Below are 22,966 nucleotides of genomic sequence, written 5' to 3' on the forward strand. Positions count from 1 at the left end.
AACAGAGAACATGGCATGCTGTGTAAATGAGAAATGTCACAGTTGCAAAGGCTACTTACAAATTTGAGAAGAAAAGTGTTTTCTCGTAAAGCTCCAATGCATCCTGCAAATCCCAAAATGAACATTACTCCTCCTACCACTAGGAAGAGCCAAACAGGATCAAAGCCTCCCAGGTCAGTGATGGAGGAGATATTGGACAGCACTCCCTGAGAAAGAGACAATGCCAAGGGATAAAAAGTATGTTCAGCTTTCCATTGCACAAATTCTGCCTGCATTTTTCTTCTTAAAAAAGAAGACTACAGCAAAATAAATGTTCCGCAGCACAGCAAGAAAACACAATTAAGAAAATCTTTGTATCCCAAAAGAGATAAAAAGTGCCATTACGTGCAATATTTCTGAATCAACATGTGAATAAGTAACAAAACGTTCTTGAAGAATCCTCTGTGAGAAACCCACAGGGCATTTTCTGCTTGTGTAGCTATAAGAAGTAGTCTGTCAGAAACTCAGAATAGATATTTGAACAAAACTCCATCTTATTACCCATGCTGAGATACATTTTACGAATCATATACATCATTTATGTAAACACACAGTTACATATTATGATAGAAAAAAACAGTTAAAAGCAATAAAACCATATTGAATTTAGCATTTAGGCTCATTATTTACAGCAATCGTCAGATATTAGACGTGAGCTCCTAGGTTGCAGCATCTTGCAAAAAAATTTTTTTTTCAACAAATTTCAACAAACTACATATCTGGCCAATTCAACTTCAGGCATCTACAGCGCCAAACCCTCATTCTAGAAATAAAGTATGGCTACTGAATAACTAGTTAGCAGGAAAAATTTGAAAATAATGAAGTCTCTTAGTAGGACGAAAGACAATTCAAGAACTTGTCTTGGGACACGGTTTACACTGACTTAGGGTACACCTATCATACGTTAAATCACATATGCTGTGTTTCAGATATGACAGCACAGTCTGCTTGTAATGCCACTTTTGCCTTAGAAGCAAAGCTTGGGTTGGGACACCAGTAATCCTGAGGAACTATTTTAATTTTTTGAACACATTTTAGGCAGAGTTTGGCTGATGTTGAACAGATGGGTTGTATCAAGCAGCAAGTAGAAAGTTTCCTCTATTCCAGTGAGTTTGCACAGGAACAATTACAGTTTCCTAAGGCTTTCTGGCAGAAAAAAAATGCTGAAGTGTCGCTATTTCTTCATTCCCCTCCCCAGTGCTGTAGGTCAATGCAAAGTACACTGCTGTGTTTCCTCAAAGAAGCCTGAACCCAGGCTGAGTACTTTGGACTACTGCTTCCTCTAACGCCCGAATGATGCTGTGGCTTGAGAAGCAGCAATAGAGATCTCTACATCTACAGCTCCTCATCTGCAAAACTCTAAGGTTCGTCCTTTTTCTTATTCCTGTTCATATCCCCTTTGTTTCTTTGAAATAGTCCCAAAACAGCAACAATTTAGAGGGAACTTATCATAACCTCATTTCCAGAAGCTTAAAGTAACACTGTTAATGATGATCGTTCACAACTGTGGCTTTAGACCTGTGATTATTATATATATATACACACACATACTCATTTTGAACCACTCAAAACATATCAATTGTCACGTAACCAATATCTCTAACACATTACTTCGTGTATTCTGCAACCACTTTCATAGTTTCCCAAGCAAAACTTGAGCAAGTAGTAAAGACAGCACTCAAAGCTTTTTAATCCTGCAGACAAGGACAGAGTAGACAAAATACACATGTGAATTTCACCAATGCATATATCAAGAAGCCTTAGAAAAGGCTGAAACCCAAAGAAAAATCTTACTACAACCTAATCCTAAAGTATGAACAATAATCCAACAGGATGAATGACATTCTCAGAGCATATTCTTCTCCCTCCTACTACAGCCTGAGGGGGATGAAAAAAAAATTCTTTTTTAATTAAAAAAAAAATATCACATTCATCACTTTCCTCCTACATCACATACAGTACTAGCCTTACTGTCATTCATTAAAAAAGCAAAAAGAGATGTAAGGAACTATATAACACAACTCAAGCCAGCAATGCTACCAAAGCAAAGCAGAGGGCCCGTCCCTTTTTCTGGTACCATCTATGTGAGACATGCTACACACCAAGATGAAATGAACACTTACCTGTCATTAACACTTACATCAACTTGTGCAAAAGTTTTTTCACTACTTTTGTTTCATTACATTTGTGATAGAAAAGAAATCCAAGCCAACTTTCTGGCTAAGAATAATAAGCAATATAAACAAGATAATCCAACGACACACAAACCTTTGAAAAAAATCAAGGCCTTGGCCCTACACAAGTCAAGAAGCATGAGCTCTGCCTCAAGGGGAAAAACAACTACTAAAATGATTTCTTCACAAAGTTTTGAAGTCCTTTCCCCTGTGCTTAAATAGTTACCATAAGATGAGAATAAATTCTGCCCTAAAGCAACGACTACTACTCTTTTCTTTTAACATTAGCTGATTTTGGAATTAATGGACTGTGGTGTAGTAGAGTGAAAAAACAGTCACTGGGAAAAAGATGTTTCCTTTGTATTACTTGTATTTACATTAAAAAAAAAATCCAAAAAAGCTGAAGAGTTAAGTCTCTCTTCATAAGACACTTTGCTTTTCTTTAAAAACAAAGCAACAGAAATAATTCAACAAAAAACTCAAAGCAAACTACTATGCTAAATCAACTTCTTTCCATATGAAAGTAGGAAAATTCAAATTAAAATAAATCCAAGTAAAATTTCATGGACAATAGTGTTAGAGAAGACAGTCACAATATAAAAGTGGTAGTAAGAAACACACCACTTTGCATTTTGTCACACTCACTTTAAATTCAATGGCAATAAAATTTATTGAGACAGTTTCATACTGTTTTCCCACTCCTGTCCTTTCTCCCTTTACTTGATTTTCTAGAACTGCCAGGCTCTTAGCACCCTGTAATGCCACATTTTGGCTGGTCACTCCTCAGGGTAGCTGTGGTCCAACACATACTGAATAGAACAACACAGGCTTTATCTGCCATTGTTTGCTGTCCTTGGAAAGCACCTTTATGTGCATCTGTTGCTAGTCTGCATATGGCAATCATAAGCCTAGCTTGGATAAATCCCAAATAACACATCCTGACAATGCAAAGCACATGCTACTCAATTCTCATCTGTACTCCGTATGCTCTCTGCATACAAACCCCAAGTTATCAGTATTCTGGAGAGACATCTCAGGATACACAATCTTCAGAGAGGCTTCATCAATAAAACAATAGCTAGCAGTGGGAATGAGAAACACAGACAATTCTCTGTGATTACAGGTGGAGATACACAGAGGTAGTGTGATAGAAGATTCCTGCTTACTGCTTAGAATACAATTTTCCAGTCTTGTACTCTGGACACTTACAAATAAGCTCTCTGAAGATACAGCAGTGCAATACCCTTAAGAAAAGCATATTTTGCTTCAAGCAGCAGGGCAACGACTGGGGAATAATATCTCACTTTATATTGTTAAGATCTAAATGTACAGTCCTCTAGGCACATACTCTTCTGATCCACTAGAAGTTTCTACAAAGCCTACTACACCAACTACCACAGTATCAAGTATTTTTTGGCTGCAACAGCTACTCCTGGAAAAAGTTTGACAGAAATGTACAGACATCTGGTAGTGACCAATTCTGTCTTCAACTCATCTTTAGCCAAAACCAATACAAAACACTTCCAGAGGTGCTTGAGCAAAGGATCAGCAATCTCATATTCTAACACAGCATCCTCCATGACACACTCAGAATCCTCTGGCTGAGCAGTCAGTCATGCAATATATTGTGACTGTCGACTTCTCTCTTGCATCAATGCAAGACCTAAACAAACCACCTGTAAATACTTTAAAGTCAGGCTTTCTACAAATGCAAGGTATTTTTCTTCAACAACACTACTACAGTTGCCCACTACAACCATGACTGTCAAATAGTTGAAAGTACTCTGATATTTCAATATCTAAAAGGAGGAACAACTTTTTCCTCTAAACACATTCTTGTTTTGAAGTACGGTTATTTTTGAGGTACATGCACATCACTTTCGTGGTAGTTTAGGCATGTGTGTAACCTGTACTTGGCAGGAAATGCTTTGTTTGTACAAAGCTACATACTTGAGTAATTTACTTCTCACTATGGTGTCAACCCAGTGCTCTTCTGTAGTCCCACGAGGAGAGCCAGCAGGACATGCTCCTTGGCTTATCTCCAGCTCATCTGTTTGCTCTGTTCCTCCACCCTTCATAGCCTGTTGTACATTAAAGTCCATGAGTTGCTATTTAATATTTTAATCCAACACAAGTCAAAATTTATTTGGTGTAATAAAACAACAAAAGTGTAATCCATAAGTGAATTAAAATAAGTAAGAGTGAAGTTGTGAAAAAAGTTCCTTCGTTTGTGAAATGTACTTCAACCAGTAGGATACAATGACATATGGAACAGGAAATACTGACCCTGTATTTCTACTCCACCCCAAATTCAGGAGAAATCAAATGAAATAGTAGGACTTGCTCTTTTCCTCAACACAAGGGTGCCTTCTACCCCAACAAGAAATGTGAGACAACCAAGCCAGGCCCAACAAAAACTCCTGCAGAACTGGAGTCCTCTCCTCATGGTATGTGAGCACAGATAGAAAAACAGCCTGACAGATGCCTGACAAGTCCCCTCTGTTGCCATGTCATGTTTTCCCCATGGCCAGAGCCCACCATGCTACAAGTAGGATCTCATGTGTAGCTCAGGGGAGAACAAGGCAAAGGGAAGATGCTGATCTTGAACACAGGAGCTCATGAACGCCCCTACTGATACTATAGCTGCACAATAGTTTGCCTTTATCCCATCAATAAAGAATAAGGAAGCAATGGTCACATACAAAAGCAGTAAGAGTCCACACCTAAACCCTTCTCCGTCCTTTACTCTTTAAGATCATCAGAACAACTTGCAGTACTTTCCAGAGACAGACCCCTGACTCCAGCTCCTGCCTTTGGTGCACATCTACATTAATATTTCAGGTCAGATCCAGCAGTCTTTTTGAAGTGATCACACACAAGCTGTGCTTCAGTTCACACCAGGGAACAGTCTCAGAGCACACAGACAGGATTACTTACAAATGAAGATGTGCCCCTGGAACATAACTCACGCTCCAACCGCTGGCAGGCATTCAGTCCCCAAGATCACACTAGAGCTAGGTCAAAAAGAACTCAAACCTTGCAACACCTGCAGAGTGTGCAAGCTGGATCTTCAGCACCACTTCTTCTCCTGCTGGTTCCCACTGCCTGCATTTAGCAGACACAGCCCTCACAGGCTGAGACCAAAGCCAGACACACATCTTGGCTGGAGCAATGACCCAGTGTTGTCACACCTACACAATCTGATGCATTCCTGGGTTCCTAATGGGGCCAAAGAGAAGGGAGTCACAAGTGCACTAACAAACCAGTGACATTCCTGGATCATCTGTTGCTGAACAGCTGCCGCTTTAACACGCACAGTAGCAAACTGCAGGACAGGAGAGAATGGCTCCAACTGAAAACACTCCAGGCAGCAGTAATTTTGAAAAGCTGACCCAGTAATGAAAATTCAAGGCATCATGAGTCAGAGACAACTTTGGAGAATCATCAGCCTAAGGATCAAAGAGGAAATACAATGAGTCTATATGGAATTTGGCCCACAGGATGCACGTAAAAGAAGAGCACTCAACAGTACAGGAGGATGGGAGAAATCAGCTATTTTTTATTTTCCGTTTCCTCCAAGATGGGGAAAAAAAACTACTCTGCTGTGATATCCCATTACTGGGAGGAAAAGAAACAAAACCGAACCACCACAAAAACAAGCAAGAAAAGAAACCCTACACCATACACACAAAAAACCCAGAATATCAGAACAAGATACATCAATACAGAATGTTCTGAAACATTTATTTTTGCAAACAGAGGTTCAGCGTTTTCCCAGGCTTGTCTGTAGGACTTAGTATCACTGGCAAACAGGAACATTTGGGGGGTGATGGTAAATAAAAGTATTTTCAAATGCATGATTTTAAAACAGAAGAATATCTCTCTGCTTTGTTAGTCATAAATTCCATGCCGTTTCTCCATGCTGGGCATCTGAATGAACAGAACAATACTTTATTGAAATATGCCACATTAATTCTACTCCAGAATTTTGCCTCTGCAAGCAAGAAACTAGGTGGGGGATGTTGACAAATCTTATTCCTTTGATTTTTGCTGGTTTTGCATTTCCAACAGCAAACAGTAATAATAGCAGAACTGTATTTTTCAAGAGTCTAACAGAGGAGAAGAACTAGCCTAGCATTCTTGTCCTGACAAAGCAGAGTTCAATAGTGAATAACTGGCATAAATATATACAAGATTTTTAGACTTTTCAGGATTAATGATTATAAAGTACTGGAACACTAGTAAATCATTTAAGCCCCTGCCTGTTTAGATTATGTATCTTTATGTATTGAAATTTAAACTAAGTGTAATAGTGTATCCCCTCCTCTCTTCTCCAGTCCTATAAAACCCACACACAGCCCTATCTTAGAGACGAGATAGAGGCTTTGGGTATCCTTCAGCCTGTAAGGAACATAGGATATGTACACAGTTTCCTTGTTGGCAATAATTTTTAGAAGAACTGTGTGATAGACACGTTATGCACAACAATTATGGAGTCACTAGTGCATCACTCCTTCCTGATGTCTGCCACTCACTGGGACAATTAGAGAAGTGATAATTTTTTCTCAAAAACAACTTTAGTTTTCACTTCAGGGCAAGGAGAGACTGATTTGATCTGACAAATTGTGATTGCTTCCATGTAGGGAGTTTAGCTTGTCCGAGAACACCAAAGCAGACCTAAATCACCTTATACAAGTAGAAGTTTTATCTTAAAACTTGTGATCCAGATTCAGAGCTCCTGCTCACTAAGAATGGGTGCACTGCTGGCACCCAGAGGTACCATATTGGTACTCCAAACTGCAGACAACTTGACTTCTGAGCTGAAGCATCTTATTGTTATGCTGATTTAACAAGGAGAGCTGAGAAGCCAAACTCATGCACATTGTCAGCTTCTTTCACTTCTCTCTCTTCATTTCAGTCAACTTTATACACAAACTAAATCAACAAAATTGCAAGATTTCTACCCTACTTTAGTGTCTCTTACTTTTGCTACCTCCTACTTAAGGGTTTACCCCAAAACCACAGTGCTTTCCTTCTAAAAGGTCCCTCTCCATGGACAATCTTATAAGGTCTCAGAAGACGTAGCAGCAGTTCATCACTTAGGCACGCTACTCTTGAATATAAATCTCCTGGAGATAGCCGGGAAGCTTATTTTCCCAAGCTGGTATCACACCATGAACAGCCTTAAGACCGCAATATCTAATATATACAACCAAGGAGGGAAATAGGCATTTTGGACAAGTTTATTTTTAAAGAGTCAACAGAAGACATGACTTGAAGTGGTTAAGAAAAACAGTGAAATATAAACGTTTTCCCCTGCTGCTGAGCAAAAGTGCTATAAGTTGCTGAGGCTCCATACAGGCTCTTTATATGTTAACAATGGTGATGTCACTGTTGCAGGGAGGAGGGTGGAAATCAGCTGCCATGGATGAACTATTTAACGGTACAAGCCCAAGCCTGGCGTGCCTGAAAACACTGCAAGAGTGTGAGCTATACAGTACATCCATGTATAGACAGCTTTATTCATCCCAGAGTTTATTGCCCCCACCCCACCCCCAGCTCTCTTTCAGGTTCATGGCTCAGAATGCTAATTGCCCAGCTTTTGTGCAGGGCTGGCTGACTGGCTGTCAAGCCAATTCTATTGCCTACTTGACAAATGAGCTCTTTTGCCTCCCTGCAAAGGCCATAAGGAAGGCCACAAGACTGGATATTGTGCTTTTCTTCTTCACAAGTTTAAAGGGGAGAATTCAAGCCAACTTAACAAAAAAAAAAAAAAAAAAAAGAGAAACTATGCATCAAGTCCACAAATCTGTCCCAAACTGGTTTAAACCCACAGCCAGTGAGACTCCCTGTGAAGTGTGGATTATTTCTTTACATCCTGCAGTTTTAATGTGGCCTGGAACACAGTCTTTTTACCTTGAAAAAGGTTCTGTGAAGCAACAAAAGTATATACAAGTTGATGGCCAGGCTGTAAAACCACACAGCTGAATATAAAGCCACACAATTCAAAACAGAAGTTAATCAAAATCTTCCCCACCACCAAATGAAGTTTACAGTAGGAGTCCTGAAGACCTACTCCTGCAAAAAAACCCCTTACAAATTTACACATTATACAACAGCAGTGTCAAGTTCAAGTTTGATAATGTCAAGTTCATTGGAGCAGCAGCAAGTCTTCACAGAATGGCTGAGGTCATCTAGCCACCTAGCTCTGGCTGCCTAGAACCATGTCCTGATTGGAAAAATCTCCTAAGACAGAGACCTCATTCATATCATCTCTGGGCAAACTGTGCAGGTGCTCGGTCATCCTCACATTATGAAAAAAAGGTGTCCCCTGATGATCAGGGGAAACACCACCTGTGTTTCATTTTATGGCCGTTGTCTTTGTCACTGGGCACCACTGAAAACAGCCTGGCTCCATTCTCTTTGCACTCTTCCGGCAGGTATTTCCATACATTACGATTCCCCTGAGCCTACTCTTCTCTGGACTGAACAGTCCTTGCTTTCTCAGCCTTTCCTTGTAGGACAGATGCTCCAGTCCCTTAATCATCTATGCAGCCCTTTGCTGGATTCTCCAGTACATCAGTATCCCTCTTAGACTGGGAAACCCAGAACTGGCCTAGGTGTGGCCTCACCAGTGCTGAACAGAGGGGCAGAATTCCCTCCCTCAACTTGTTGGCAGCACTCCTAGTACAGCCCAGGACACATCAGCCTTCTTTGTCACAAGGACACAGTGCTGGCTCATGGTTTGACTTTGTGTACACCAGGACCCCCAGGTCCTTCTCTGACAAGATGCTTTGTTGTCTTACAGTGTACCATCACAACAGCCCATAATGCCTAAGGGATATCCATCCCAGCCTTAGGCAAGTAGCAGCCTAGCTACAGAAGTGCTTTTCAGGTGTCTTACAGATCTCTCAAGCCCTGGACTTCACCTACCTGGCTTTCATCTTCAACTCCTCAACAGCAGTAAGAACAACTCTGTATGGGATCTAACTGATCTACCCCCCACTAAATAACACTGGGCCTATGAGTACCTGGAACTTGATCCTGCAGCTTTTGGCCACTGCCTGTCCTCTAAAGAGCTGAGTGAAATAAAGGACTCAAATTGGTTTGACACTAGTCAATTTTTCCATAGTTCTTCTACAAAACTCAAATCTGTCTGTGCTCAAGAGCTCTGCTGTTCAGCTATACCTATACAGCATTTTGATTGTTACAACCATGAACTGAAACACTCCAGACTAAGCACTGCAGAATACAATAGTTAAAGAAGCTGGGAAACACTCATTTTTCAAGGAAAAACCCATGTTTTAAACCAATAAACAGTATTTTATTTTACTTGTTAATTTAAAAAACAAAATTCTAAAAAACCTACTTCATATGGAGCCTGAGTTAATGCATGTTAAACTATGATGGTTTTATTTGCTTGTCTTAAAACAACATGGCATTTTCTCCCACTTACAGAATCTGATTAAAAATGGTTTAAGATGACTTGATAACAGATGCCCACACGTCACATAAAAACCCAAGCTTTGGCTTCTGGCTATTAGCAATTACAAATTGAATGCATTTGCCCTAGGAAAGGGTACATGCTTTCCCATACAGAAATTATGTAAACCCTAATGAACCAGGATTCCACCAGAACACCTTCTAGCTGTTAAGACTGGCATACTTTAGACTTTAAACACTACAGTTGTTTTCCCTTTACCTGCTCATTCACTCTAAACAGGAATCATTTGTGTTACCGACCATAATGATACAAAAATGTTCAAATCTCTTCTGTAAAGCCACTCCCAAACAACCCAGTCCTCAAGGGCTTAGACATAGGTACAAGCTCTGAGAGTATGTTCAGAGTAGTAAATAAAACGTTTTTACATCTTTGCTGAATAAAAAAAGTCACAGTACCTCTTTCTAAGCCTATTTGAGCTATCCAACATCAATATCATATGGTATGTAAATATACATATACATCTATATAGGTGTATACAGTGTGCGTTAATTAATATCCCATTACTGTTTGTAATGATCTACATCCAAGGCACACACACAGAGCAAATAGAATATAAGTTAACAACTCAAAATTTGCCCTGAATTTTTCGGAGGCAGAATTCCAGATCTTGCAAATATGTTATTTGTTCTGCTGCAAGCACCAGTTATTATGCCTTAGTGAAGATCAATTTATAACTTACTCTGTTTTCCATTAAAAGAAGAAAAACCTATTATGTAACTGAACAACACAGCACCATTGTTAACAGCCAGGTTTTATTATTTTCAATCTTTTAAACAAAGAAGAAAAAGAAATTCTGGCTTTAATTTTAGCTGTTGTCTTTTAGCAAGCCAAAGTCTTCATCCAGTAACCCAAGACATACGGACTTGTTTTGTATATTATGCCTTGATATTTTATCTTCTTCCCAACTTCTGCAGCAAGCAAACTAAAAATCAGACTCTGGTTCAGAAATGCTTTCTCCTTCCCTGCCCACTCACCCCGCACACACCTACTTCCCATTTCAAAGCTGATTTTAGAGTCTTGCAACAGAGGGTGTTTTAGTGGCCAGTTTCATTTGCACAAGAAAAAACAAGTTAATCTGCCTCCAGTTTGCATTGGTTTACAGACTTCATCTTGGCTTTCAGTTTTTTGGTTTTGTTTTTTTAAAAGGAACAGCAATTAACATGCTATGTTAAGGCAAAGCCCAGTAAGGTGCTTTTCAGGAAGCTGCCTAAGACATTTAGGCTCCCCCTCCATTCCTGGGGACACACTGCACATACTGCCTCAGCAGAGTGTTCTGGTATCTGAGCTGCAGTTTGCATGTGCAGGGATTGGAATGGTTATTTTATGGGCAAGTGTCGGCCACCATTCCTTGCCAAGGTATTCTTGGGAAAGATGTCAACAATGTTCCTCTGGGTGACCCAAGCTAAGGTTTTATTTGACAGAGACGATTGATTTTGTTTCACTAGAAACTGTGTGCGAACACAAAATATGCAGCATATTACTGTTTCAATATTCCATCAGAAAAAGAGAGATAAAGAGGAAAAACTAAGTTTGGTGCTATATTCAACTTACCTTTTCATTCCATGCCCACAATCCAATCCCAAGAAATGCTATGCCAAGGAACTAAAGGAAAATGAAAAAAAAGAGCCGGAATTAGAAATTTGTGGTGGTTTTTGTCTGGGTTTGTGTTTTTTTTTTTTTTTTTAAGATACATATTGACTCATCATCTCTGTCGGATAATACTTTTACCATGACTGAGGGGCACTCCGTGAGAGTTTTACAATATGTATCTACTTTATTTTACAATTCAACTATTTTAAGTTAAAGAATTTAAAACTTGCACAACTCAGGGATGTTCCACATGGGAACAGTAAGTGCAATATGTGTCACTTTATCAGTACCAGGCAAGTAAGGTTCTTTCTGAGTTTGTAGGACTCAAAGCAAACTCCACAGTCAAGCAACACTTTTGTTTGCTATTTTACTATTGCATCACCACTGCCTGTACAAAGCAATTGTCCTTGCAGAGCTCTCCCAGTGAGAAGGTGATTTTAAAAGTCCTAAATACATGTTTATTATCAGTTTTAGCAATGTTGTTCACATAAAATAACCTATGATGTTTGAGGGGAAAAAAATAATAAAAATAATACTGGTCTGACAGACTAAGAATTTTTAGAAGCCCTGGAGCCAACATTTTATAACTTTTCTGATACTGACTGTTTCATAAAGGAAGTTACATTCCCCTTCTCCTCCAAAGGATTCGACAGCACCAAATCAAGAGGTAGTCTTTCCCCCGTGATAGAAAAAGGAACACCATCTTTGATTTTATTATATCCCTGAGTTCCCCATCCCACTGAATAATTTAAAGGGCATCATTTCTGTCCAAATCTACAGCGATTCCACACAAAAGCTACACCAATGATCAGTGAAACAAGCAAAACAGGCAGAAGGAGCACTCCATCTCCCAACATTATTGCATATTTGGCATGATACAGTATCAATCACGTAAAATGTTTAAAATACAGTTAGTAGATGTCTGAGCACATCTCTAAATGTTCATCTGTCCAACTTGCATATTTGATTTTACAAGTGCCAACTAAAAAGGAAACTATTTTCACTGTAGTTTCAGGGCACGTAATAGAATGCTGCTCAAACATAAAAGTCTGGTTTTCTTTGTCGTTTCTCCACACTGCCATGTACAGAGTTATTTTGGCACATAAATACCCTTTCTCTTTAAGATCTGAGTAAACAGTTAAGTATCCTAATGGTTTCTCTTTTGCAAACAGGACAAAAGCGTTTTTCTGTTGAAAAGTGGGAGGAGGCAGGAATATAAACTTTAAAACCTTTCCCAGAAGTGATTTCCACAGTTTCAAAGAAAGACTCCTTCTTCCTTACATGCACTTTTTTTGAAGGGGCAATTTTAGCTTTGTATTACAAGGATATCTGTAAAGCATAACACATTATCAAGCAGAATATGCTCATTACAATGCCTTGAAGTTCCCAAACACCCCTTGCATTTCTGTAACTTTCTCCTCCAAGTGTGCTGTGCCAGCTACCCAAAGGACCATGCTGGGAATGAAACTTTTCCTTTGCGACTTCAGAAGTCATGACTGTAAATTTAAACAATACTACAAGTCAGCATTCTTCAAAGGAAACTGTTGCAGGCTTGGCTGCATTTTAACAAAAAATAGATGGAAATTTTTCCTAGATGGAAAGCAGGGCTGCTCGTCAAGAAAGTCTTATTTCAACAGCCTTAATTATTCATGAAGTACAAGACATGGATTTGAGAAAGTCAGTACAGCCTCTTGTGATATACCACAAAAAAGCCAAAAAAAGGTCATCTTACCTGTATCAAGACTGCTTTTTTTAATGGTTATAAAGCTTGCCAAAAAATTGTGTGTAATCTTCCTGACTGCAGTGATTATTTGAAACTTGAGATAAAGCTGTTCAAGTTTCCAATTCTCTCTCAGACAAATGCAGCTCTTTTTTGCAGTAATAGGCTCCTTTCCTTCTTTCTTACACAGCCAAAGGCACCATTGTTTGAAGGAACAGGAGTGAGGGGGGGCAAAAGCCATATATTATAAAAATCCGTAAGTTGCGTTTGGAAGTGGCATAGTGTTATTCACAAAGGGGCACAAGACACTACGTTTTGTGAACAGGTAAATAAGGTCTTGAACAGCACAAGCACAGAAAACTAGAATGGAAGTGTATTTGATCAGTGCATAAACTACAGGTCTCAAGCCAGGCCAAGCTCATCCCTGTTTACAGACTGGGTGATCAGACTGTACTGTGCTAAACTGAAGCACCTAAAAAACAAGGATGCCTAGGTTCTGTCAAGAAAAGACAGAAAACTCAGTTCTCAAGAGTTTTCAAGACAATAAAAGAATTACATGCTGCTCAGTTCTCTCCATATCCTAAACCAGAAATGCTTTTTTGAGCAGATGAAGAAGAGCAGATGAGGAACAACGAGCAAGATCCATTAGGAGAAAAAGATTCAGAATGGAATCATGAACTCTATCACTGTGGAAATCAAAAGCTTAATGGCATTCAGAAAAAAAAGAATTAGATAATTAACAGACAGCCCATAGCTATTGAAATGTGATTCTGATGCAGCTTCTGGCTCACAAAGTTTTTACACTGTTGCTCATTGGGAGATTACAATCAGGAAAAGATTGCTGGCTGCATGCATGCTTTGTTGTTTAAATGCCTCTTGCCTCGGAGAAACTTTACTTGCTCTACTTGAGACAAAATACAGAGGAACACAGACCACTGACCTAAGCCCCTAGTCATGCCCTAGGAAAGGCCCATCTTTGCACAAACACAGCCTGCTATGAGGATAAAGCACACAGGAATGGTCTCAGTAATCCCCACTGGCAGAAAACAGACATTCATGAGAAGACTTACACCTCTCACCAGGATTAACTTTGGATTTTCTTGACAATTATGAAAAAAACTCCTGCACAGCCTAAAAGTATTTGGAAGCAATTCCGATAAGCAATAAAAAGGTGGAAGTTTACCTCATTATCAACAAAACACTTTACAGAGAAAAAGTCTCAATTCTCCACAGACATCCAAGTAAGACCATATGGCCTAATTATAAATGGTCACTGCTGCAGAGCATGCAAAATCTTGATTTCCTTTTTTTCCTTTCCTTTTTAATACAATAATTTGCAGGAGAATATTAAAACATTTCTCTAGAGCATTAGCCTTATAAAAAAAACTTGCATAGTAGTGCTTTCTCAGCAGTAAGTTTTCTATTCACAAACAAAACCCAAATGTTTGCATAATCTTCTTCTACAAAGATTAAATGCATTTAAAAGTAGAAGGTGTGACAGTACTTGTACTGTTACCCTGCTTGTAAAATTCACATGCAGTTCTCCAAAGTGAATTGATCAGTGTTTCAAGCTGCACATATTTTATTCTCAATCTTGCCTGAAGGGAGGAAAATGGTTCTTTGTTGGTAGGGATGCAGCATCACACAGCACAGCATTGCATTCAAAGGCTACTCGGGCAAACACTAACAAAAAGGCTAGAAAACCTTTGGGAGGCGCTTAATCATAGAGTGACCAGTGATTACTTCACATACTAAATTTTTTATCTTAGCTGAAATTTTTAAAAAACTTGGCACCAGTTTTTGACCAAAGGGGATGACAGCAGCAGGCCAAGCAGTAAAAGGCAGGTTAATGTGCCACATGCATAAACCAGTATACGTTCAAGTGTGGTTACATTAAAGACACAAATGCACCAGCTGAAGCCTGCCAAAACTGTCAGAGTTCAGAACCAGAGTTTTCTTGCTAGAGCTTCTTTGGTTTGTTTGGGAGGGGAGGAGGGGTGACTCCTGTATTTTGGCAGTGTGAAAAACTCCCACCTGCCCTTCCTTTGAGGTGCCACAAGGACTTTTTGCATAGTGTTAGTAAGGAGACTATCAGGACTCCTACGGGCACTTTGGTGTTTCTTCTACACCAGTACACAGTAAGTTATTCACTGAACAAGACTTCCTGCTGTGTGACTCAAGCAGCACAGCACAGAACACAAGGTACAGTATTTTACCGACAGCACAGTGGTGATCAGGACATCATCAAGTATAGCATTTCACATCTCGAAATACAGTCAGGAAAACACACGACTCCTGAGCTTTGTACATATATAAAGCAGCGCTAACAAGTTCCTAACTGAACTCCAAAACCCCAAATGGACAATTTTTCCCAAAGAACGTCCTCTGCAGCAGTCTGTGCTCAGACTCATTCAAAGTTATTTTAGCTGTGATACTCATTGCTTTCTTTAAAGTATTTTATGCCAAATCAGTCCTTTTGCTATTTAAGCCAGGGCAAAAAAGGAGTTTAATGTCTGTGTCAGTTTCTGTGTCAAAAAAGGATTTAGTTGTTGGTTTTGTTGCTTGTTTTTAAGTAGCTCTGACAGAGAAAGAACACCAAACCAGAAATCAAAATGAAGTTTCACACGGTTTTCTTCTCTCCTTCATGCCTACCCTGATGTGTACTCTGCTTAAAATATGTCACTAAGCGTTCTTTCAAGCAGAACAGATAGGACATCCTCTCAACTCTATTGCTTTCACCTGGACCAGTATCACATGCAAGGAAAGTACCAGAACTCTGCTCTTATTTCTTTTTCCATATGCCCCAGTTTCAATGACTTTTCCATTCTCAACACAAATTGTTAAAGCATTTCATTTTCAAGTGGCTAAGAAAAGTGTGCTGATGAAAGGAGAGGCAAACTGCTCAAAGCATACCTATACATTTACACATCTATGCTAATGCTTACAAAGAACGCTTTCTCCTAAAGCCCATTTCTTGCTTGCCTTGAGATTAGCAGCAACAAAACTCCATGTACTACAGTCAGTGAATGAAGATGCTGATGAAGATGCTGTGTAGGTGACTAATTACCTTTTTAGTTCATGGCAACATTCAGACATAGAATGCAAGATGTAAAAACCTATTTCCATTTTATGTGCAACCTCTAAAAAACATTAAACTATATTTCACAGATAACTGTCTTGGTTAAATCTTTTCCCTTTCGATAAAAAACCCCACATGTGGAATAAAAAAAAAAAAATCATCCTAGTTTCCACACATTTTTCTCAGCTAAATCAGAGACTTGACTGATTTTTATAGAATTGTCCAAAGTAGAAAAACAGACCTGAGAACACAATGAGAAAAGCTTCCTACTCCATCTTGCAGGATCTTTTTTGCATGATGTTTTATAATGAAAAATTAAGCACACATGACCCAAATTTTCAGAGCGAGACACTATGGCAATTAATGTATATTTTGTTTTCACCAGTATGGGGTTTTCCGTATTGTCTGACAAGTAAGCAAGATATACTCCCTCCAAATACAGAGCCAATTGCCATCAATTTCTTATTGTCTCTTCCAGTTCTTTAACTGCAAAAGCAAGACATCTGCTTTCTGTTACTGTTGCTCTATGTATTTATTTTACTACTTTCTGGTGGTGCAATTGTATGCACTGCCAATCAGCTTGGAGCAAAAGTCCCTCAAGACTGAAGTCCCTCTCCTCTTGTCCAGAAATTGATATTCTGGAAAACAGAAGAAGGAGAATGAATAATGCCCTATTTCCCCTGCTCCAACTTTTGAACAACTCCCCCACAAGCCTAGACAAAATAAATTTAACTCTTTTCAAATGCACACTGAGACTCTTCAAACTCAGGTCCTGATGTCTAAAGAAAGTAATTTATTTGGAGAGATTTATTTTAAAGCACAAAAAACTTAAACATATCAGTTACTTAGTAAAATTCTTCAATAAAAGCTTTTGGGAGTTTAACATTTTTATGTCTATGAAATCTAGCTCATTTCCTAAAACCAGTACCTTTTTTCCCCATACAAAAATCAAAGACCATTAAGGTAAGTACACTACCACACAAACATTTTAAAAGCCTACAGAGTTGAAGTAACAAGACATCTCCATTCACTGTTACTTTGGTACACTCATCTCACATAGATCCCATCCTTTCTCTTCCTTTTACCCTCTACTGGAATTTGTTTTACCACACTCTTTCTGTACTCTCCTTGAGCCCAAAAGACTTTGAAGAAAGACTGAGAAATTCTGCTGTACACACCTCTCCAAGGATCTCTTCCCTGCCTTCATTTCTGAACTACAGTAAGTGCTACATGTCCTTCTGCTTTTCCTATCCAGCCTTGTTCTCATCAGTACCATCCCATCTCTGCCTCAATCTCTCCACTGCAGCGCCCATAACTGAAGTCAGTTTCTATTTGCAAAACCCTCCAAAATTTATGTAAGTGGTGCTGTAGCAGCATATATAAACAGGATGGGCTTAAAATATAAACATTTGCAGTAGAAAAGTGTAAAATAAAACTAAGACAATAGGGAAAAAAACCCTAAATCTGAATCTGACCTCCTCTATCAGTACACTCATCATTTCTCTTAGGCAGTTTGACAATGCAAAGACGTAAAAGTCTTCTCATTCCGGCATGCAAATCAAGAAAAGGTATAAGGTTTAAGGGCAAAGAAAGTATGTTTTGCTTTGAGCCAGGGTGAATGAAAAAGGTCTGGAAGCAGAACTGCAAACGGGTCATTTTCCAGGTCTGTTTTGCTGCCCAGGGTTAGCAGATTCCGGCCCCCGAGGGCAGCTAGACCTCTTCTGACTGTCTTCTTCCTGCTGCTGTGCCAATCTTATTCATCCCAAACCCCTCTACCTGAGCTTCAGACTATCTAAGTGCATATCCACCGTGAGTCTTCATGTTGTTTTTCTGATGCCGCAATTCCACTAAAATTTTGACTAAAACACCACACCCACAAAAAAGCAGAGAATACATTACAGTCTCATTAGGAAACTGATACACAACTGCTCACTTATTTCAGCTGCAAGCAGCAAAGTTGTAACATCTAATTCAGGCATTTGATACAGCAAACAGAAACAATCTGAGCCAGTCTTTTCCCCTAGTAACAAAGTGGCAATTACATTGCCTACACAATTCATTGAACACCTGAGAACATGAAGAGCACAGAGCCCGGAAACACAAACAGGTTGGCTTGTCAATGCAGCAGGAATGCTCACCATTTCCTTTTGGGAAAGTAGTCTCAGCTCCTACCTGTGCTTGGACCCTACAGAGAGGGAGCCCCAAAATCTTCTTTCCTAGCTACACAAGCCGCCACACCCCAGGCTGTTTCATAGGATATTTGTTCTCAGAGATTTCATAGGAGATTCAAATCTCAGAGATTCGTTCTCTTCGCTTTGCAGAGGATCAAAGAGGAATGAGAAGACTGAAGCAGTCTGGACAGAGCAGCAAGTGAAAACCACCAGCTTTACAGACAAACTTGAGCCAAACAATTTAACCTTGCTCTCCTTCTCCTTAAAAAAAGAAAAAAACCAACCAGCACAGGAAAGAGTGAGCATCAAGCAAATGGTGAATACACCCTCAACATGCAAGTGCACACAGAACTTTCCTAGCAAATTCCTCAATAGCTTTATTGCCTCTTTCCTCCACCAAATCCTCATTCCTGGTTCTCTTTCTAGGGTCCCCCACAGTAAGATGTTCAAAACCATTTCCAAAGAAATTGGTACCACACATATGAAGAAATCATAGCTTGAAAAGGTAGGAAGTGAGTCAATGCAATTTAATAACATGCCAGAAGCCAAGTTCAGGTGTCCAAAATCCTGAGCCTGATATGATGTGATTGTGTAGCTTATCACACTTCTCCCCGATCAAATCTGCCTCAGAGCTATAAATTCTATAATGACAAATGTACATATCTATGGCATATGTTAATACATGAAATAAATCAACTTCTACCAGCTACAACACTGACTATGCGGGGATGCAGGAGAGAAGCAGACACCAGAAGAGCTGTGGTAGATTTATCAAGAGTTGCCAGCCTAGCAACACTTCACTTTATGAAGGTGCAGCCAAGACGTACAGAGGCCAGCAGTACTTTGTCAACACAAACAAAAGCAGAACCTCAAAAGTCGCACCTGCACATAACTTGGTTTTTCAGAGAGATGTAGGGGAAAAAAATAAAGCCAAATGCTAAATAGGCAGGTATCAAAATTATTTTCTAATACCCATGCACAATTACTATCAGCAATCCAGACGCACAAAGCCAAATTGCAAGACATGTTGCGTAAATACCGACCAAAATCCTTCATCACTCTGCACTTTGTAGTCATTGTAAGAGAGGGAAATGTCTCTGAACAGAGTAGTATTTTTAGTCAATGTCAACATTTCCTGTGTGTTACACTAACTGCCCAGAACTAAAAAATTCAGATTATGTATTAGGAATGGTTCTACAGATCTCTGAGTGCAACTTCCAGAGGCACCAGAGGTCTGTTGACCAGAGCTTTGAAAAATTCTTTTTCAGGAATAAGGTAATTCAGCTCTGCATTTTGTCTTGCAGTGTGTTGCTTCTTACTCATTCTAGAGGTTACTGCGCATAGATTAAAGAAGACTATTCACCAAATTAAGCTATATTTTTACTTATGTCAACATTAACCCATACTTTATTATCTATATTTATACTACAAGATATCTTTCTAATTTCCAATAAAAGTAAAATATGCAGGAATTGACATCAATTTGTCCTTTCTGCAATAGCAAACTTCACAGGGGCAAAGTTAACAAAACTGTGATTTGAATTGCTTTTCAAACACAAGCGACATGGAACAAACCAGAGGCAACAAAAGGTCACAGTGCTGTTTACCTGAGGGTTTTGTTCCTAGGCAAAAGTTCCAGAGTTTGGCAGTAGGGGAGGGAAAAAAAAAAAAAAAAAGCAGCTATAAAACAGCTGCTTGTCTAAATGAAACAGACTGCTGACCCTTTGCTTGGCTTGCAGACAGCACTGAAAGTACCTCTATTATTTGTCATTCTCACATGAGGTGAGAGGGGCTTGACTAAACAAGTAGACAAAATCCTCTTCACTTCTGTTAAGATGCCCCTTCAGATCACAATTGTTTAACGTGACACAGCAGCCTGGGGTGGTTTTGCTGCCGATACCTTTGCTGGACTTGTGCTGAAGATACAAATACAACGCTACCACTGCAATTTAATTTGAAGGTTAAACTTGCTTTAAGAATAAATGCATTGAAGAAACAGAGCTACACTGGAAGATTTCCAGTTCACTATGACAGAGCCTACTCTTCTCATGTAATTTCAGCTTAGCCAACACTATGAGCAGTATCATCTACATCACATAAAATAGTCATTTGCAATCAAAAGCCAATTTTATTGCCGCTTTGAACTACATTATTTCCATAAACTGTAGTTCGTGATTACTCTGCGAGCTTACTTATTGGTTGAACAAACCTTCTCTGCTTTGCACAAACACTAATAGCTGATTCCTCCACCGACACCTAGCAGTAAAACAAGACTAGAAAATGTCTTTGAGGGATCTGGAAATGTAATCGTAGTACATGCAGATGGCTCGCTAAGCGAAAAGCTATAAAAAGCAAGTGACTAAGACCCTTGTGCTGCATAGCTGTGCTCTTGCAGTCAGTCAGTCTTCTCCTACCACTCTTTCAAAACAACACCCCAACAATAAATACCACCAAAAAAAAAATCCCCAACAATTGTGCACAGAGGACTGGATTTGATTTGACTTCACAGACTCACCCATCACTTCAACTTCGTCCAGGAACTGCTACTCCTCATTAGATAGGAAATATTTCTTTCTTTCTGCTCAGCCCCAGAAGGGTTTCAAGGCACCAGGTATATGAGCAGCACAAAGCAGTCATTTAATCATAAAAATATGAATACTGGATAAGTTTCCGTGCCCAGCTGGACACTGTTATAAAAGCAAATAAAAGAAAGCATTTTTTTTTTACTATCGAGTGCCAGCAGTAAAACACATTTAAAAACTTCAGCTGTTTCCCATGAAACAGTCACCCTGCACAGAATCTCAAAAGGGACATCTGCAATCCACAGATTCTCAACTCCTGCCTTCCAGGCAAAACCCACTACACTTGGCTTGATCAACTGGAAGGTAACACAGTTTTCTAGAACTCTACCTTTAAGAATCCCACAAAATCTTCTTGTAATAGTGATGCTTTGGGCACATTACACAATAGCAATGTGTTAGGGCAAGCAGACCTCTGTCAGGCTGAGGGGCTCAGAAAGCGTCCTGACCACCCCGAGAGAAGATTTCTCAGCACCAGTATTACAGTCAAGGATAGAAAGAGATCAAGAAATGCATGTTCTAATAAACCTGAGAGAGAAACAAGGGCAAAAGCACCAGCCAGGACATTTCCTCAACTTTGCTTAAAAGGCTTCATGTTCTAAAAAAGTACAATTCCACACTACAGATAATCCTATATATTAGATAGGAGATAATTCTAACTACGCATTTATAGAGCAAATAAGGCATAGCTCAGCTGCTAACTAGACAATTAATTCCTGCTAAAAACACCAATGTCAAGAGGGTACCCTGGTAGAGCAAGGGTAAAAACTTGAGCATAAAGGAGAACATGCACAGCATCGAACTGCTAAGTCAATTTTGACACCTCTCTGCCTACACTGCAATTTCAATCCACGCTAGAAGAGAAAATAAACATTTTGCAATACAAAAGTGCAAGCACAACACTGCATAGAAAAACAGCTTATTTGATTTTTTTCTCTTATCTAAAAAGCAATGGTTAAGTTTTACCCAAAGTTAATAGTGTCAGGGTTTCACTTCTCAGCCACCAACTGTGACAAACACACAAGCAACAGGAAAGGATTCAACTTGAAAGGCATGTTTTCCCAGAGAAGTGTTTGGAAAGGAAACCGCTCTTAAGATAGCTTCTCCTGCTTTTCAGCCCTGCTTTTGTTTAAGAGCAAGTACATTTGGAAGCCAATTCTAAATTCGAGAAGTAAATGTAAACAGAACAAAATAAAATTTAACTGAGCGAGGAAAAGAAATATCAAACACATTTTTCCGGTTTTTCAATAATTCCATTTACTGAACCTCTTTGAAGCAACTGAAACTATTTGTATATTGACAAACATGCCCAGGGAAGTCCAGAATGCTCTGCTTGCCTTCTCTTCCATTTCGAAACACTTCAGTCTAGGAAATTTCCCCATTAACCTGTGCTGTTGTTCATCCACTACAAGGACATTAGAAAACTTTTAGAGCATGAATTATTTTCCTTTAATTGTATTTTCATACTTTCAGGTATTTCTTTATTTGAGCCGAAACATCAGGAGACAGAGACCTTTAAATCTGGTCCCCCTCTGCTGCACAAACACTGCAATTAAACCTGCACTGGGCTACCCAGAGACAGAGTAAGAGAAGAGGTCTCCAACAACATACAACCATACCAGCTGTTACCACAGCTGTGGAGCTATCAGCAAGAATTCTTCCCTGGTACTCATGTCCTTTCCTTCACATAGTGAAGAAAGGTGACCACAAACAAACTGGAACAGTAGGAGGGCTGAACATATGGGACATACAGATGGAATGAAATTTAACAATCCAAACACAGTGTCATATACTTAAAGACTAAGAAAGTATCTGCTATAAGCTGAAGATTTATTCACTGGAAGCACAACAGAAGACAGCCTTGAAATTGTGTGCATCAATCTGTGAGCTAGCAAGCTGATGGAATACAGAAAGAGAAAATACTTGACATTTAATACAATATTCTCAGAAAGAATGTAACTGTTTTCTGTAAGTTTCCCTCACTTCCATTATCCCTGCAAAGACCTAAAATGGCCAGCGCCACCAGTACATTACCTGTAGCCTGCTCTAAATGATTGTGGGCTCTTCTTTCAAGTGTGACATTGTATGACTGGCAGTGCCCAACCGCAGG

General features: G+C 39.3%; 1 protein-coding gene across 1 annotated transcript in view; it reads right to left on the reverse strand.

The window, feature by feature from the left end:
- TSPAN5 (tetraspanin 5) overlaps nucleotides 1-22,966 on the reverse strand; it is an 85,351-nt gene that overhangs the window by 13,137 nt on the left and 49,248 nt on the right. The window contains exons 2-3 of the mRNA XM_048304550.1: nucleotides 11,269-11,319; nucleotides 60-206 (exon numbers count right to left, since the gene is read on the reverse strand). Of these exons, the coding sequence (XP_048160507.1) occupies nucleotides 60-206; nucleotides 11,269-11,319 (198 nt within the window). The remainder of the gene's footprint in view (nucleotides 1-59; nucleotides 207-11,268; nucleotides 11,320-22,966) is intronic.

The sequence above is a fragment of the Corvus hawaiiensis genome, chromosome 5 (genome assembly GCF_020740725.1).
Source record: "Corvus hawaiiensis isolate bCorHaw1 chromosome 5, bCorHaw1.pri.cur, whole genome shotgun sequence".
Lineage (NCBI taxonomy): Eukaryota > Metazoa > Chordata > Aves > Passeriformes > Corvidae > Corvus > Corvus hawaiiensis.